This window comes from Cynoglossus semilaevis, chromosome 8 (assembly GCF_000523025.1).
Source record: "Cynoglossus semilaevis isolate Cse_v1.0 chromosome 8, Cse_v1.0, whole genome shotgun sequence".
Lineage (NCBI taxonomy): Eukaryota > Metazoa > Chordata > Actinopteri > Pleuronectiformes > Cynoglossidae > Cynoglossus > Cynoglossus semilaevis.
The window spans coordinates 15,249,760-15,264,048 of NC_024314.1; the positions used below are offsets into that span (position 1 = coordinate 15,249,760).

Below are 14,289 nucleotides of genomic sequence, written 5' to 3' on the forward strand. Positions count from 1 at the left end.
CTCCTCTCCCTCTATCAGGGACATTCTGTCCTCCTCTCCTCTCGGGGACATTCTGTCCTCCTCTCCTCCTCTTCCTCTATCAGGGACATTCTGTCCTCCTCTCGGGGACTTTCTGTCCTCCTCTCCTCTCGGGGACATTCTGTCCTCCTCTCCTCCTCTTCCTCTATCAGGGACATTCTGTCCTCCTCTCGGGGACTTTCTGTCCCCCCCTCCCCCCCGGGGCACCCTGGCCTCCTCTCCCTCTATCAGGGACATTCTGTCCTCCTCTCGGGGACACTCTGTCCTCCTCTCCCTCTGTGTAGCCCTGTTCTTCTGCTGACGGTTAATTATTTGTTTTTGCTCACTCAGTCTAATTAGCAGAACTCTGTGCCTGAGGAGAACTAATCTTTACAAACTGACTCATTACTGGATCCTGCCGGGACTCTTTCAGTGTAGATGAGGTTCGGGGGCCTCGGGAGATCCAGACCCGGCAGAAAGAAGGTCATGACTGAGTCACAGCCTCAAAACCCAAACTGTCCTTTAGCTCCCAGCTCCACACCTACTCTGTGATGTCTCACCGTGACTGCATCATTTTTTGGACCACAACATAAGAACTGCTTTAGGGTTTGAGGCTGAGACCATGGTGAGACCAGATCAATACTAGACCTTTAGGACCGAGACAAAGCCAGACACTGCAGAGATCAACATAAAAAAACCCCCAGATTTCAAAAGTTCTTGTTGTTGTGAACTGAAGAGGTTCCTCGTCTCTGACTCTGTTCATTTTTCTTTTCAGTCAGACCTGACGAAACAACAGAACAGCTTTAAGATCACCCTGAAGACTCTGGAGGACAACCTTCTGTCCCGCCTGTCCTCAGCATCTGGAAACTTCCTGGGAGACACAGAACTGGTGGAGAACCTGGAGACCACCAAATGCACCGCAGCTGAGATCCAAGAGAAGGTCCCCACTCCTGCTGATCTCCACTCTCCTCCTTTGGTTTTAAATTAAAGGCCATAAATCTAAGAGCAGGTTCAGGAGATAAATATTTAGTGCCTTTCTTCGGGGAGATGGTTCCTCGGGGAACCAGGGAGGAAGGGACTGGAACTAATTTCAGGCTGTTGATGTATTTATACTGTATTACTAACTGTTCATCATAATGTCAAAGTCATCTGCTGATCTGAAAAGAAGTTTCCTTCTCTTCTTCAGAATCACATTTTTATTCTAAAATTATGTATCTTAACAGTACCAGGAACATTTAGTACTAGTGACCATTTTCCTGACACTCTCTTCCTGACCATTTGCCTTACACTGGTACTGAGCCTAAATCCTGTTACATTAGTGCAGAGGAACTCAGTTCACATGCTCAACCCAGGGTTCAGTGCCTTGAATAAATAACATGACCAGGAACCAGCTGATAAATAGTTCCTGTCACTGTTGTGTTCTTTCATCATCGGTCCCTGGGTTTGTCAGCGTTTTCTCTGAACTGTTATCACTCACGTCTACCAGACTGTAGCTAACAGTAAATATTTTCAGCTTTTCCCAGACACCACATTTGGTTGTGAAGCTTCTTTGATGACATCACTTCCTGTGTGTCTCCCCCTCTGCAGGTCAAAGTGGCCAAAGTGACGGAGCGTCAAATAAACGAGGCTCGTGAACATTACCGACCGGCGGCAGCCAGAGCGTCTCTGCTTTACTTCATCATGAACGACCTGAATAAAATCCATCCCATGTACCAGTTCTCTCTGAAGGTACTGCTGTGACCGGGCCTCAGCACCTCCTTCTTCCTCCCCTCTCTCCTCCATTAGCTCCTCTCCTCTTATGTCCAGATTGTCTTTGTGGCTCCCCGTCCTCGTTACACTTGTGTAAATGTCATTTAAATTGTTCTTCTTCTCTGCAGGCCTTCAGCGTTGTCTTCCAGAAGGCGGTTCTGAAGTCTGAGCCTGATCCGTCTCTGAAGCAGAGGGTGTGTAACTTGATTGACAACATCACCTCTTCAGTTTTCCTCTACACCACCAGGGGGCTGTTTGAGTGTGACAAACTTACCTACACCGCTCAGCTGGCCTTCCAGGTATGTGAGAGCAGGAGCTGCTGCATCACCTCCATCACCTCTTTTATCTCCATCACCTCCATCATTGTGCTTTACAGTTTTTACACCTCCTTTGATTAAAGCATATTTTAAAAATTAAAAATCAAATCTCCATCACCTCCATCACCTCCATCATCACCCAGTTGTTTAAAAAAAAACCTGTGGAGAGTAAAAACCTTTCCCTCTTCCTTCCTGCCAGGTCCTCCTGCTGAGCAGGGAGATAAACCCAGTAGAACTGGACTTTCTCCTCAGGTACCCGGTCCAACCAGGACAGACGTCACCTGTGGACTTCCTGTCCCATCACTCTTGGGGAGGAATCAAGGTACAGAGAGACCGTGATTTTATTTTGGCTGTTGTTGGCTAACCCTTAGCTAACGTAGGCTAACTTTTGAAATATCTGTGCTGACTTTTATTTCTACTGCAGTTATTTGAACATGTGATCCCTTTGGTCGATGTTTCAGTTTTTGTACAGCAGCAGAAAGTGGAGACAGGTCGTCCATCTTCACTGTGTCCAACACTTGTAATGAAGTGTGAGGTGGAGACAGGAGGAGACCAAGCGTCTCAGACACATTACTTCACTTCAGTTCCGTCTGTGTAATTACCAGCAGCAGTCTGAACTCCCCTGACCTCCCACAGAGCACACACACACACTCACACACACTCTGAGTCCATCTCCTGGGATTCCCGCTGCAGCTAACATCATCTGAAGCAGTGAGTGAATCACAGGATGTGATCCTGCCTCAGAATGTGTTTCTCAGCGGAGGAAGTTTAAAAAAAAAGCTCTCATTAACCAAACTTTAAACTCGTGCAGCAGCAGGTCAGACCTGAGCAGAGGAAAACACATCCTCACGGGGAGTTGGACTTCACCTCATTTTCCAGGTGGAACAGATTGGAGCATTTCTGCTGTTAAAGTTCACATTCGCACTTAAACTGATCTGACAGGTGAAGAAGAATCTCTGCTCTGTGATTGGTTCACAGGTGCACCCACAGTCCAATGCTTGTTGACAGAATTAATGGGTCTGTAGAAAGAAATGGCTCTACATTTAGTCGTCCAAGTGCATCCTCTGGTTAAAAACGTTTTAAAATATTTTCATTTAATTTTGAAAATCAGAATTAACTTTAAGCATTTTTTCTTTTTTTCTCATTCCTGTATATCCAGGTATATGAAAAAAGTTCATGACGTTTGTGTTTGTCTCCTGAAAACCCTCAGGCCCTGTCCTCCATGGAGGAGTTCACTAACCTGGACAGAGACATTGAAGGTTCCTCCAAACTGTGGAAGAAGTTCCTGGAGTCTGGAATTCCAGAACGAGAGAAGTTCCCTCAAGAGTGGAAGAACAAAAACTCACTGCAGAAACTGTGCATGATGAGAGCTTTGAGACCGGACCGCATGACCTACGCCATCAGGTGACGACCAGATGATAATCTGTGCTGACCGTGTGTAATCTGTGGTGATGAGAACTTTAGGACCAGAACCTGCTCCTTGTCTTCTCAGACCATGAAGTATTTTTCAACTCGTAGTGAATCTCTCGTCCACACAGTCTTTGTCATTTTGGACAATCATCTTTAGTTCTCTTAGTTTAAAACTGTAAATAAGTTTAGGGAACTGTTTAAAGTCCCTCGAACATTTTCCAGGCGTTTTAAAGCAGCTGTGAAGTTCTTTTTTTTTTTTGTTTAATTTCCGTTCTTTAAAGTTCTCCAGCTTGTTGGTCAGAGATAATGAAGAGGATTTTTTCTTTTCTTTTCTCTGCAGAGACTTTGTGGAGGAGAAACTGGGCAGTAAGTACGTGATTGGCAGATCCATGGACTTTTCCGTGTCCTTTGAAGAATCCGGTCCTGCCACGCCCATGTTCTTCATCCTGTCTCCTGGAGTAGATCCTCTGAAGGACGTGGAGAAGCACGGTGAGGTTTTATCATCTTCATCAACACCTTCATCAGAGCTCACGTGTTGAGGTGTGAGTGACAGGTATGAGAGAAGGGGCTGTGAGCCTTTACTAGAGTCAAGTGATCCCTCTGTGACATCACACATCAGGCGGAAGTGAGACGAGATGGAGAAGATTAAAGTAAAGGTCAGGAACGAATGAGATGAAACTGCTACTGAATAAACAGCAGTGGGAAATAAATGTCACTGGTTCTAGACTTTTTACCCAACATTCCTCTGTGACAACATCCAGCCGACAGCTGCACAGAAATAATAATAAAAAATAGTAACAGTAGTAAAAAATGTTGGTTTTATGTTTATATGTGGATATTTTAAAATCAGCCAACATTTGAAAACATTTGGAGAAGACACAGAGAGTGCAGCTGTGACTCCTGTGTCTCCTCCTCTGCTGTCCTGGATTCATCAGCTCCTCAAAAGTCCAGACACATTGTCAACAATGTGTCCAACAGCCCATAATACTTCTGTCCAATCAGGTGTCAGGATTTCCTGAAGTGACATGGACCAGTAACACCAGCAGCAAACAGGAAGTCCATCTCCAGTCTGACAGCAGCTCCAAGTGACAGAAGAAGAAGAAGAAACTGTCACTGGAAAACTGCTGGCTGCTGTTACTGCTGCTGTTGTTACTGCTGCTGCTGTTGCTGTTACTGCTGCTGTTGTTACTGCTGCTGCTGTTGCTGTTACTGCTGCTGTTGTTACTGCTGCTGCTGTTGCCGCTGCTGTTTCTTCCGCTGCTGGTTCTGCTGCTGCTGTTGCTGTTACTGCTGCTGTTGTTACTGCTGCTGCTGTTACTTCTGCTGCTGTTGCAGCTGCTGTTACTGCTGCTGCTGGTACTGCTGCTGCTGGTACTGCTGCTGCTGGTACTGCTGCTGCTGTTACTTCTGCTGCTGTTGCAGCTGCTGCTACTGCTTCTGTTTCTTCTGGTGGGGGTGGTGGCGGCTGTATCTTCACTCCACTTCTCCAGCAGTTTGAATGAAAGTGAGGTGTAACCGTAGACGTGGACTAAAAGCTCAGTCATTGACTCCTGGCGTCTGGAGACAGGCTGTGACTGTGAAAAGAATTGACTTCATTTAAATTCTCCCTGAGAATTAAAGAGAACAGATCAATATCTCAGTTATTTCTCTGCACTGGGGCCCAGAGCTGAATCCTTTTATTACAATCAGGGAGATAAATGTTCAAATAAATACAAGTGATTGAATCTCCTTCTCTGAACAACTTGATATTAAAGTCTGTGGTTTACAGCATCTGTTTCATGCTGGCTTTTTTAATCCACTCTTTTATGGCCTTGTTTTCTGTGTTTGAATGTTTTAGTTCTTATTAACGCTGCCTTTTTAGACAAACGACTTGGCGTCAGTTCTTCTGCTCTCTGTTCCCTCAGGAAAGAAACTGGGCTTCACCTTTGACAACAGGAACTTCCACAACGTGTCTCTGGGTCAGGGTCAGGAGGTGGTGGCTGAACAGGCCCTGAAGGTGGCAGCAGCAGAAGGTCACTGGGTCATTCTGCAGGTATGACTCAGACAGGGCCCGGGTCCAGAACCCACTCTGAACCAGAACCCCCTCATGTCACTGGGTTTGGTCTGGTTATACTGGAGATGACACCATCATCCAATCACAAAGCACTGAGCTGAAGGGATCTCTGAGTCTGTGATTGGTCAGGTTTGCTGGACTTTCTGGGTTTGATTGGTTGGTTTTTGGGGCTGAATTAAATCTTCTCATATTAACGATAACAACAGTAACGTGTGATGTTGATGTGAAGCCCACCGCTGCAGGAACCCACCTCTGTTTTGAGTGCACACCAGCTCAGTTGGACAGAAGACGGAGGAGTAAGAAAGACGAAGGAGAAACACTGTCACTTTTTCTCTTTTCCACCCTCTTCCCTCACCCCCTCTTCTTTCACTCCTTCCTCCCTCACCCCCTCCTCTCAGACCAGCAGCTCTTTTTAATTACCTTTGCATAAGAATTCAGATCGATAGACTTAAGAAGACCTCGTCCCCCTGGCAACGAAACCACCCACTCACTTTATCATCAGCTGTAAGCAAGGGTGGAAGGAAGGAAGGAAGGAAGGATGGAAGGAAGGGAGGGGGGGGGGAAGGAAGGGAGGATGTTTCTTCTTTTCTTGACCAACAGAATCTCTCATCATCACTCACTCGTTACCTTCCACTCTCCCCCTCCTCACCCTCTCATTCTAGCTCTTCCTCTACCTCTTCACCATCATCATCGTCATCGTTGTCTTCATCACTCTCTCGTTTCTCATTGGTCAAAGGTTCTGTCCTCCTCAGGTTCTTCTCTTAGACAGATGTTCTGCAGACTCCTGTGTGTCTCTCAGGTCGTGGACGTTTGTCTCTGGTGTCTTTAGATAAAAATTGAAAAATCTTGTTTATGTTTTTGTCACTACTCTGACAGAAATAGTTGAATCTAAGTTTTAAATGTGAAAAAAGTTTTGACTGAACTTTTTATTGAACATTTCGTGCTCCATTCTTCTCCAGAACATCCACCTGGTGGCTCGCTGGTTAGGAACCTTGGAGAAACTTTTGGAGCAGCATGCTGAAGGAAGCCACGGGAACTTCAGAGTGTTTGTCAGCGCAGAGCCGTCCTCCACTCCTGAAGGTCACATCATTCCACAGGGAATCCTGGAAAACTCCATCAAGATCACAAACGAACCTCCAACAGGGATGCACGCCAACCTGCACAAGGCTCTGGACAACTTCAACCAGGTACAAGTTTGTGGTAGAAGATGATCCTCCTGCCTCTGCTGCTTGATATCAGCTCATGTCTCCTTCTCCTTCTCCTATTGTTTTCTCCTGGTTTTTCCCAGGATACCCTGGAAATGTGCGCTCGTGAGTCGGAGTTTAAGAGCATCCTCTTCTCTCTCTGCTATTTCCACGCTGTGGTGGCTGAGAGGAGGAAGTTTGGACCTCAGGGCTGGAACCGATCGTATCCATTCAACACTGGAGACCTCACCATCTCCATCAACGTCCTCTACAACTACCTGGAGGCCAATCCCAAGGTTGAACGTCCTCCAGCCTGGACGAGGAAATGAACTGAATACAAATTCTCCTCTGTTCTCTCTCCTTCATGGTTCTGGATCTGGTTCCACAGGTTCCCTACGATGACCTGAGGTACCTGTTTGGTGAGATCATGTACGGAGGCCACATCACAGATGACTGGGACCGTCGTCTATGTCGGACCTACCTGGAGGAGTTCATCAAACCAGAGATGATGGAAGGAGAACTGTTCCTGGCTCCAGGGTTCCCTCTGCCTGGGAACTTGGACTATGATGGATACCATCAGGTGGGTCCAAGGCTGGAGCCCTGTTTGGTCTCCTTCACTTAACTCCTTCACTCATCTCCTTCACTCCAGTCTTAGTGCTCCTGGATCTCCTCTATTGAAGATTTAAGATTATGATTTTGTTCCTCATTTCCTAGAGAAATGTGTGAAGCTCCTCCACCCACAACACCTCGTGTGTTTACAGGAGTCACCACGAGGACTGCTGCGCCTCCTGCTCCGTCTGTGATGGAGGAGATTTAATTCCTATTGATTCAGTGATGAAGTGAAAACAGTGAAGGAGAAAGAAAAGGCTTTTAATTATGGAGATTAAAGAGGAGCTGCAGTAAAGCACAGCTCATTAGCAGGAGCAGAAGGAGGAGTAGGAGACATGGAGGACAGATGGAGGACAGATAAAGACCTGATGGTCCAAAGATTAAACACCTCTTTAACTCAAATGAAAACATTAAAACAAGTAAAGTGAAAGTTACTTTGTTGAAAATCCTCATCTTTATTTTCATTTTCACTCAAAAAAAAAAATCAGAATCTACTGGATTCACTGAGATGTTTGTCCTTCTGGCAGCTCCTGGACTTTTTTTCTGTAGCTCAGTTAGAATGACTGATGGCCTCCTCTCCACCCCTCCTCCTCCTCCTCCTCCTCCTCCCTGACACAGACTCTTCCTCCTTCTTTGTCAGATCTGCTCAGAGTCAAACTCCTGAATCCACTCTGCCTGTGGAAACGTTCACACCTTCACAGATGTTTCTTTTAACACCTTCGTGACGGTGGTCTGCAGAGATGTTTCTGGACTTGATCATTTTTGACACATTTCTTGTAGCAGATGTTCACAGGACGTAGAAGGTATTAGAGATGAGCTGCTGACGTCAGTCGGCCGCAGCAGTTTAACATCTTCATCAGCTGCACTGAAGGTCGAAGAGTTGTTTTTAACGGAACGTCTCAGAAGGTCGAGGTCCTGGTGTTCCGTCGTGAGAAAGTAGCTGCTGCTTTTTAATTTAGTCAGAGTGCAGTCTGTCTGGACTCACTGTTCCGCCGAGGAAGAGGAGGAGGAAGAGCAGATGGAGGAGAACCTTCTTCCTTTTCTTCCTCATTAGCTGAGTTTTTTGACTGATCTGCTGAGTGTTTGAACCGCAGCCAAAAATCTCGTCTTTTTTCACTTTCATGTTCTTTTTTTGTCCACAGACGGACAAAAAAGAAAATGAAGTTTAGTCACAAAGTCATAGCCTGTCAACGGTACCTGGAACCATATATGTGCTCTTCACCTAAAACAGAGGTGTGCTTCTGACCTGAACGTCTTCTTCTCCAGTACATCGACGTCAACCTCCCCGCTGAGTCCCCGTATCTGTACGGCCTCCATCCCAACGCTGAGATCGGGTTCCTGACACAAACATCTGAGAAGCTTTTCCGAACAGTTCTGGAGCTGCAGCCCAGAGACGGAGGAGGTGAAGAAGGTGGAGGAAGCACCAGAGAGGAGAAGGTAAAGGTGGTGTTGTTCTTGTTGAGTCAGTCTGATGATGATGATGATGATGATGATGATGATGAAGATGGTGTAGCTCTGTGTCTGATCATCAGACTGGTGGAGGTGTGTGGAGGTGGAGACCTCCAGTCTGAGCCTCGAGGAACTGTTTCAGCTACAGGGACCTGGACGTTGGGGTCAGGAGGTCAGATCTTCACAGCTTCAGTGTTTCTCATGTATCATACGGGGCTGATCCAGGCAGGGAGTTTTTTCATTTGCTCCTCCTCCAGTCCTCCCACCCAACAACTGTAGACTATTTTTCAGTAGTTCAAGTGTAGAGAACCTGAAGATTATTTTCACCAACATCAGAGAAGGTGGAGGAGGTGGAGGAGGTATAGAGGAGTGACTGAAGGAGGTCCAACAGCTCCTGAAGTAGAACCAGAGAAATAAGTCAGAGATCAGGACTAAGGTTCTTGGTTCTCCTGACAGAACCTCTGATTCTCTTTGAACTGGTTCTAGTTGTTCTCCTGCAGCTGAGGTGGATTTTCTGTCAGGGGAAATGATCTGTTGGTTCTGGTTCTGTTTTCTAGGTTTTTCTTTTTTGCCTCAGTCAAACTTTAAAGTAAAGTTTGACTGAGTTTTTTCTGGTGAGACGGAAGTTTTTACATAAACTTTTAAAAGAATGTTGGAAAAGGTCAAAAAGAGTTCAGGAAAGTCAGGAAATACGATTCACTGAATTGATGTTGGTTTGAAGTTGACCAGCCAATATAAGGTCAAAGGGCAGGAGAGACAGTCTCTGTCTGATCCTGACTGTAAACTGACGGGGGTCCAGGGATGATTGACGTTCTGGCTCCACTGAAGGAACCCTGCAGCTGTTGCCCCGGGTCATTAAGCCCTGCTCATTTTGGTGAGGGGTCAAATGCAGAGGTCACAGTCAGCAGTGTCACAACGACAACTAGTTTACTCTCACTTTAACCAAAACATTTCCACAGTTTGGTTCAGGTTCAGGCCACGAACAACTGGACTTTAGGTCTGGTTACTTCACAGTTAAGATGAAGATGGTGGACCACCACTGACCAGCTGATGACATCATAACTTAACACACGTCAGTCCTGTCAATCATAGAGTCCCAGTCCTCTGAACACAAACCCAATCTGTCTAAGATTAATAAGGGGCAGTACTGATATGTTCTGTGACACAGCTCTGGGCCTCTACCCAGTCTTTGAGAAACACTGCATCAGTCTGGATATTTACTGGTTCCAAATATTGTGGTGTGAATAAATATGGCGTTCCTGGTTCAGACCATCAGAACAAGGAGATAATTTTGATGGAAAGCACTCAGTTAGTGGCAAAGAGAGCTTTTCCTATTCATGCCACCCCCTGCAGTCCAGCAGTGGTACAACAGCCAGAACTGTATTTGTATGTGGACTCAGAAAGTAGACAGAGAAAATGTTTTATACACGGCCCCTGCTGCTGCCTGACATTTTCATTCACTGCATGTTTTTCCAAGTGTGTGTGTGTGTGTGTGTGTCCCTGCTGTATTATGATGAGTGACCTTTTCTGGCTCACAGCTCTCCACACTCCTGTCGTACCAAATGACATGCGGCATGTACCGACCAGTTCCTGCTCTGTATTCAGGACCAGGTGTGTTTTAAACCCAGCTCAGACTCTGGACTGTTCTGGTTAATGTTGATGGTTTGGTCTCAGCAGCATGAGGTGACTGGAATGAACCCCTGCAGGTTTATTACAGTCATTACAGCATGACTGTTTCTGCTGGTGTGTCGATGTTTCTGTTTTATCGGTAACACATTATATTCCCATCTGTCTGTGAAGTGACAGTGGAGTCGCTGTCCGTGGTGCTGACTTTACTTCCTCTTGGGTCAGAGCTCCAGGTATCACTGCTTCAACACTTCAACTGAAGGAGAACTGGTTCTGGACCTGGGTGGATCTAACAGAAATAACCGGCTGATGTCTGAGGAGCTGAAGCACAGGTTCTGGTTCAGAAGTGATCGGTCACCGGCTGATGTCTGAGGAGCTGAAGCACATCGGTCAATCAGCACTGTTTCCATGTTTCATCAGGTCCATTCCATTTTAGAGGAGATCATGGAGAAGCTTCCAGAACAGTTCAACATGGCCGAGCTGCTGGCCAAAGCTGAGGACAAGACTCCCTACCAGGTGGTGGCGCTGCAGGAGTGTGAGCGCATGAACCTCCTTACCCAGGAGATCAGAGGGTCCCTCAGGGAACTGGCTCTGGGGCTGAAGGTGAGGAGTCCAGGATGAAGGGACTGAACCAGAGTTTTTAGAATTATGCAGACCGAGACCAAATGAAGCACAGACTCAGAAGAAGACCAGGGGTTGAGAATCCTCCAAGACTGGTTGAGACCAAAAACAGTACCAGAACCAGAGGCAGAGTTCTGGAGTAAAACATCTGACAGACCAAGACTGAGTCCAGACTAGAACCAGGACCGTCACAGAGTAGAATAAAGTGTGTTCATTTCTCAGGTCTCTGAATGTCCTTCTCTTCTTCAGGGGGAGTTGACTATGACCACGGACATGGAGAGTCTTCAGAACTCCATCTTCCTGGACACGGTTCCTGAAAAGTGGACCAAGCGAGCCTACCCTTCCATGTCCAGTCTGACCTTGTGGTTCACAGACCTTCTGTCCAGGATCAAGGAGCTGGAGTCTTGGTCCACAGACTTCAGTCTGCCGTCTGTGGTCTGGCTCGCAGGATTCTTCAACCCTCAGTCCTTCCTCACCGCCATCATGCAGGCCACGGCCAGGAGGTAGGAGACGGTTTTGTGACTAGTCTTCCCCGGTCCAGACCTGACATCCTCGTCCATGAGCTGGGTCGGCTGTAGACCACCTAATGTGACCTCCTGGTTCTTCTTCTTCTCTGCAGGAACGAATGGCCTCTGGACAATATGGTCCTGCACTGTGATGTCACCAAGAAGAATCGCGAGGACTTCACTTCTCCACCACGTGAAGGAGCCTACATTCATGGACTGTACATGGAGGGAGCCCGCTGGGACACACAGGTACCGGTCCAGTCCTGGTCCTCAGGGTCTGACTCCTCTGTTTCTTGGGAGTCTGTGACAGTGTGACCCTGGAAATGACGTTCACAGTTCTCTCCTTCTTCAATATCCATGGTGGTGCAGGGAGGAAGGGAAGCTGGAGACCTCCTCTTACTCATTTTCCATTTTTGTCCTGCTTTTTTTCCTCCTCCATTTAGTCTCTTTATGAAACGTGTTCGTCTTCACTATGCTCCTCCACACTCCTCCTACTGCTCCTTCTACTTCTCCTCATTACCCCTCCTTTCTTCATTTCTCTTCATCCTCCTCCTCTTCCTTTTGTTTTCACCGTGCTCCTTCTCTTCTTCCTCCTACTGAATCGGTGACGTGCAGTCGAAGAGGCAGTGAAAACTAAAACAGTGACGATGACCAGAGAACGTCACTGTTCTGTGAATGTGTTTTCTCTCTGATTTCATTTCTGTGGTCAAATTGTCCTGCGAGGTGAAGGTGGAGGTGAAGGTGGAGGTGGTGCAGCAGTTCCACTGCAGGTATATTCCACTGCACTTACAGTATATTCTGAGTTTTAGGGTAAATGGTTCAATTAAGGACAAAGTTATAAAAGAAAATAAACGTCTATTTTGTGTTCACCGTGCATGAACCTCACTGCACGTCACTGTACACTTCATGCCTCCCTCCTCCCCCCTCCCTCCTCCCCCTCCCCTCCAGCTCCTTCTCCTCTTCCCCTCCAGCCCTGAGGACAGTAAGTCTGTAAACATTTGTCCATCTGGAGCTGGGATTAAAAAAAGCAATTTAAATTAAAAAAGAACAATTTTTTTAACTGCTGTGTGTGTGTGTCTGCTAATGACATGATCATTTTTCATGAGCTCATAAAAAAACGTAAAAAGGTATATTGTTTATTTTTCTCTCTCGCTCTCTCTCCGTCCTTCGTCAACAGACCAGTCTGATCGTCGACGCCCGTCTGAAGGACTTGACTCCGCCCATGCCCGTCATCTTCATCAGGGCAGTTCCTGTGGACCGGAGAGAGACTCGGAACACTTACCCCTGTCCGGTCTACAAAACCCGTCAGAGAGGACCCACCTATGTCTGGACCTTTGACCTGAAGACCAAAGACAGCGCCTCCAAGTGGACTTTGGCAGGAGTAGCCCTGCTGCTGCAGATTTAGTCGTTTTAGTTAGTGGTTTAATAACTGTCTGTTTGTGGAGCCACAGAATCTGAGTTTGAAACGAGTGTCATAAAAAGAATGATTTGAATGGAGACGTGTCAGTTGTTGATGTTTGATGTTTGATGTTTGAGGAGGAACTCTCTTCTCCTACCATAGAAACCAGTGTTGGAGTCACACTCTCTTTCTCACTCTCTCTCTCTCACTCTCTCGCTCGCTGTCTATGCCTCTATGCTCCCCCCCCCCTTTTTGTTCAAATCTTATCTGGAAGAGGTGGAAAATTTAAGAAAACATTTTCACTGTCAAACCATCAGCTGATAATCTGACTGTCGTCCATGATCCTCCTCTCAGGTGATCTCACTCTCTCGCTCGCTGTGTGTGTGTTACTGTGTGTGTGTGTGTCCTGTTTTATTACCATGTTATTTATTCCATAGTACAGTGAATTTTTGGGTCGCTGCACCTCCTTCACTATCTCCTCTCTCCACTCTCCCAGTCCAGCCCTTCTCTAGTCCCTCACCTCCCCCAGGCCTCCTCCTCCTCCTTCCTGTTGTTGAGATTAGAGAAACTCCTCTCTGTGAAGCAGAGGTCTGCAGATAAATCCATCAACTCCTCCTCCTCCTCCTCCTCCTCCTCCACATTTACCACTCCTCTCTGAGTCTCTCCCTTTTTCCTCTCCGCTCAGGTTCCCCATCGTCCCCTTTTTCTTCTTTATTGGTAAGTTTGGACAGTGCACTGGGAGGAGGAGGAGGAGGAGAAGGAGAGGTGAGTTGCAGGCTGAAGGTCTGTGTTCTGTAGAATGGCTACGGTTCCTTTAGAACCAGAACCACGGTCTGATTAGTGACTGCAGTTAAAGCTGGAGGAGGTGTTGTGTCAGAACCTGGAAAACTCTTCTCCAAACCCTGAAGACCTTGAGGGTCCTGGATTTTGTCAGCCCTCACTTTTCAGGTGCAAATGTACGCAGTGGAAACATGCAGTGTCTGGTACTCTTTGTTCCTGTTACTAGTATGAAATGGAAACACATTGTTTTTCTTTGCTCTCTGTCATATGGTATAATGAGGTGGTATAACATACATCTCATTTGTTTTGTTTTTTTCTTTTTCCTTTTTTTTGGTCATATTTCCTGTTCTGTGTTCCACTGACGACACTCGGCGGTTCCTGAACCTGCGTCTCCAGAACACCTCCACCGCAGCAACAGCCGCTCCTTCTTCCTCTGACTTTCAGGTAACACCTCTTGATTGACATTAGTTCTCCCTGAAACAGTGACTTTTTACCCAGAGTCACCCTGACTAACTCTCCTACTGTGTAAGGAAACATTTACCTTTTCAAAAAATTTAAATTTTTTTTTTAGTTTTGTTGAGTTGAAATG

General features: G+C 46.6%; 1 protein-coding gene across 1 annotated transcript in view; it reads left to right on the forward strand.

Annotated features, from left to right (window-relative positions):
• Positions 1-13,162, forward strand: part of dnah9 (dynein, axonemal, heavy chain 9) — a 51,821-nt gene extending 38,659 nt beyond the window's left edge. The window contains 15 exon segments of the mRNA XM_025057695.1: positions 773-937; positions 1,585-1,725; positions 1,875-2,045; positions 2,263-2,385; positions 3,274-3,467; positions 3,814-3,962; positions 5,378-5,505; positions 6,486-6,713; positions 6,815-7,006; positions 7,099-7,290; positions 8,586-8,756; positions 10,815-10,997; positions 11,265-11,518; positions 11,635-11,770; positions 12,699-13,162. Coding sequence (XP_024913463.1) covers positions 773-937; positions 1,585-1,725; positions 1,875-2,045; positions 2,263-2,385; positions 3,274-3,467; positions 3,814-3,962; positions 5,378-5,505; positions 6,486-6,713; positions 6,815-7,006; positions 7,099-7,290; positions 8,586-8,756; positions 10,815-10,997; positions 11,265-11,518; positions 11,635-11,770; positions 12,699-12,926 — 2,655 coding nt within the window. The 3' untranslated portion in view covers positions 12,927-13,162.
• Positions 13,163-14,289: the final 1,127 nt, after the last annotated feature.